This window comes from Austrofundulus limnaeus, unplaced genomic scaffold (assembly GCF_001266775.1).
Source record: "Austrofundulus limnaeus strain Quisiro unplaced genomic scaffold, Austrofundulus_limnaeus-1.0 Scaffold899, whole genome shotgun sequence".
In the NCBI taxonomy this organism is placed as follows: Eukaryota; Metazoa; Chordata; class Actinopteri; order Cyprinodontiformes; family Rivulidae; genus Austrofundulus; species Austrofundulus limnaeus.
This window is the reverse complement of record NW_013953301.1, coordinates 56,818-58,703: the sequence shown is the minus strand read 5'-3', so window position 1 is coordinate 58,703 and position 1,886 is coordinate 56,818. Positions and strand designations below refer to the sequence as shown.

General features: G+C 41.8%; 1 protein-coding gene across 1 annotated transcript in view; it reads left to right on the top strand.

Annotated features, from left to right (window-relative positions):
* psmc2 (proteasome 26S subunit, ATPase 2) overlaps positions 1-1,886 on the top strand; it is a 9,536-nt gene that overhangs the window by 6,548 nt on the left and 1,102 nt on the right. Inside the window, exons 10-11 of the mRNA XM_014029417.1 lie at positions 294-496; positions 623-719. Of these exons, the coding sequence (XP_013884871.1) occupies positions 294-496; positions 623-719 (300 nt within the window). The remainder of the gene's footprint in view (positions 1-293; positions 497-622; positions 720-1,886) is intronic.

The following is a 1,886-nucleotide window of genomic DNA, read 5'->3' as shown; positions in this document are numbered from 1 at the left end:
TGGGGGTGGGGGTGGGGGTGGGGGGAGGACCAGGGAGGATGATTCAACCACTCAACCACTAGATGTCGCTGAAAACAACAAATCCTACAGCTTTTAAAGAGTTGGGACAGTATTAAAAAATGTTAAATTCAAGAGTTTCGGTATATCCCCTGACTTTTCATGTTGTGATTAGGATAGAGTATTCAGATACTGAGGATTTCCTTTGACTCTGGGCCACATTGTGTTCATTATTCTGCCAGAACTAAAGATTTTTCTTTTCTTTTTTTTTTCTGTCCTGTTGTTGAAAATTCCAGGTGCCCGTTTTGATGATGGTGCTGGTGGGGACAACGAGGTCCAGAGGACCATGCTGGAGCTCATCAACCAGCTTGACGGCTTCGACCCTCGAGGTAACATCAAAGTGCTGATGGCCACCAACAGACCAGACACCCTGGACCCAGCCCTGATGAGACCAGGGCGTCTGGACAGGAAGATTGAATTCAGCCTGCCTGATCTGGAGGTCAGATTAATCCTAAAACTGTTTCAAAGGACCGCTCAGAAAGCTGATTGATGTCCTCCTTTGTGTTTGTCTTTGTATTTACTGCCTAGGAAAGAATCATTTTCTGTTTGGTGTTTTGTGTTGCAGGGTCGTACTCACATATTTAAGATCCACGCCCGCTCAATGAGTGTGGAGAGAGACATTCGTTTTGAGCTTTTGGCTCGCCTCTGTCCCAACAGCACCGGTAAGACTCACACTAGGCTGAGGCAGTCAGAGGCAGTTTTTTGAACATGTTTAGCATTGAGGCTATATAGGTTTCATCTGTATTTCATCAGACCTCTCTGTGCCACCTTCAGAATGTTGGTTTGATTTTACACCTGGACAGGAGCTTCCGCTGACAGAAAACATGTAAAACATGTCAATGATTAAAGCCCAGGTCCTCATGACCCACTGGCCTGCAGGTCTGWACTGTTTCCCTGCTTCAACACACCTAACTCAGGATTTCCTCAGGTTTAGCAGCAGTCTGTCAATCACTCATTCCAGTCAGTTGTGCTGAAGCAGGAAACATCTAAAACCTGCAGTGACTCTAGCTCCAGGGTTGAAGACCTCTGATTTAAAACAAACACATAGTTAAAAAACTGGTCCAAATCTGCATATTTTCAAATATTCTAGTAGATTAAAGTTCTACAAACTGTGCAAATTCGAGGCTCCACCAACAAGAGCCCAGTGAGATCCCATCAGTAGAACATTTGCAGCCAGCTGTGTGAGCGTGGTTAGTAAGTGGTATTTTAGCTGAATGGTGYGACTGGTGGAAACTGACTGGTTTAATGGTTCATTAGCTGAGTACAATAACAGCAGGTGAGTTAAGGTTCTTTTTATCTATGCTGCACATTAATGTGGTCACTTAGTCCACACTGATGAGTTGTTCCTGATTTAAGGTGACACCTCCTCCTTTCACTCTTTATCATTTCTACCTGGCTGACTCCAAAGGAATGTAGTTCTGGTAGTAGTTCCAGCTGATAATTAGTGCTAATTTCTGGCCACTAGGGTGCAGTATTTACCTTTTTATATTGCGCTAAAAATGGAAACTTGAACTTTGAACTYAATTTAAACCCCGAAGATTTCATTCTTACAAAAGCTGATTTTTATATTTTTTGGGGGGGAACATGACAAAACTACTGTATTTATTCATGTATAATACTTGAAATTTAACCCTAAAAATCATCCATAAAATAGGGGGGTAGTATTACACACAGGTTATTTAGATTTTTTATGCTTTTTAATGTAAAAAAAAATTATGATCGTATTATACATGAAAAAATACGGCAGTGGTGTGCCGTCAGGGCCAGCAAAGCCTTCTCTGCTGGCCTAAACACAATCAGAATTGCTACATTATAGAATATTTTATATT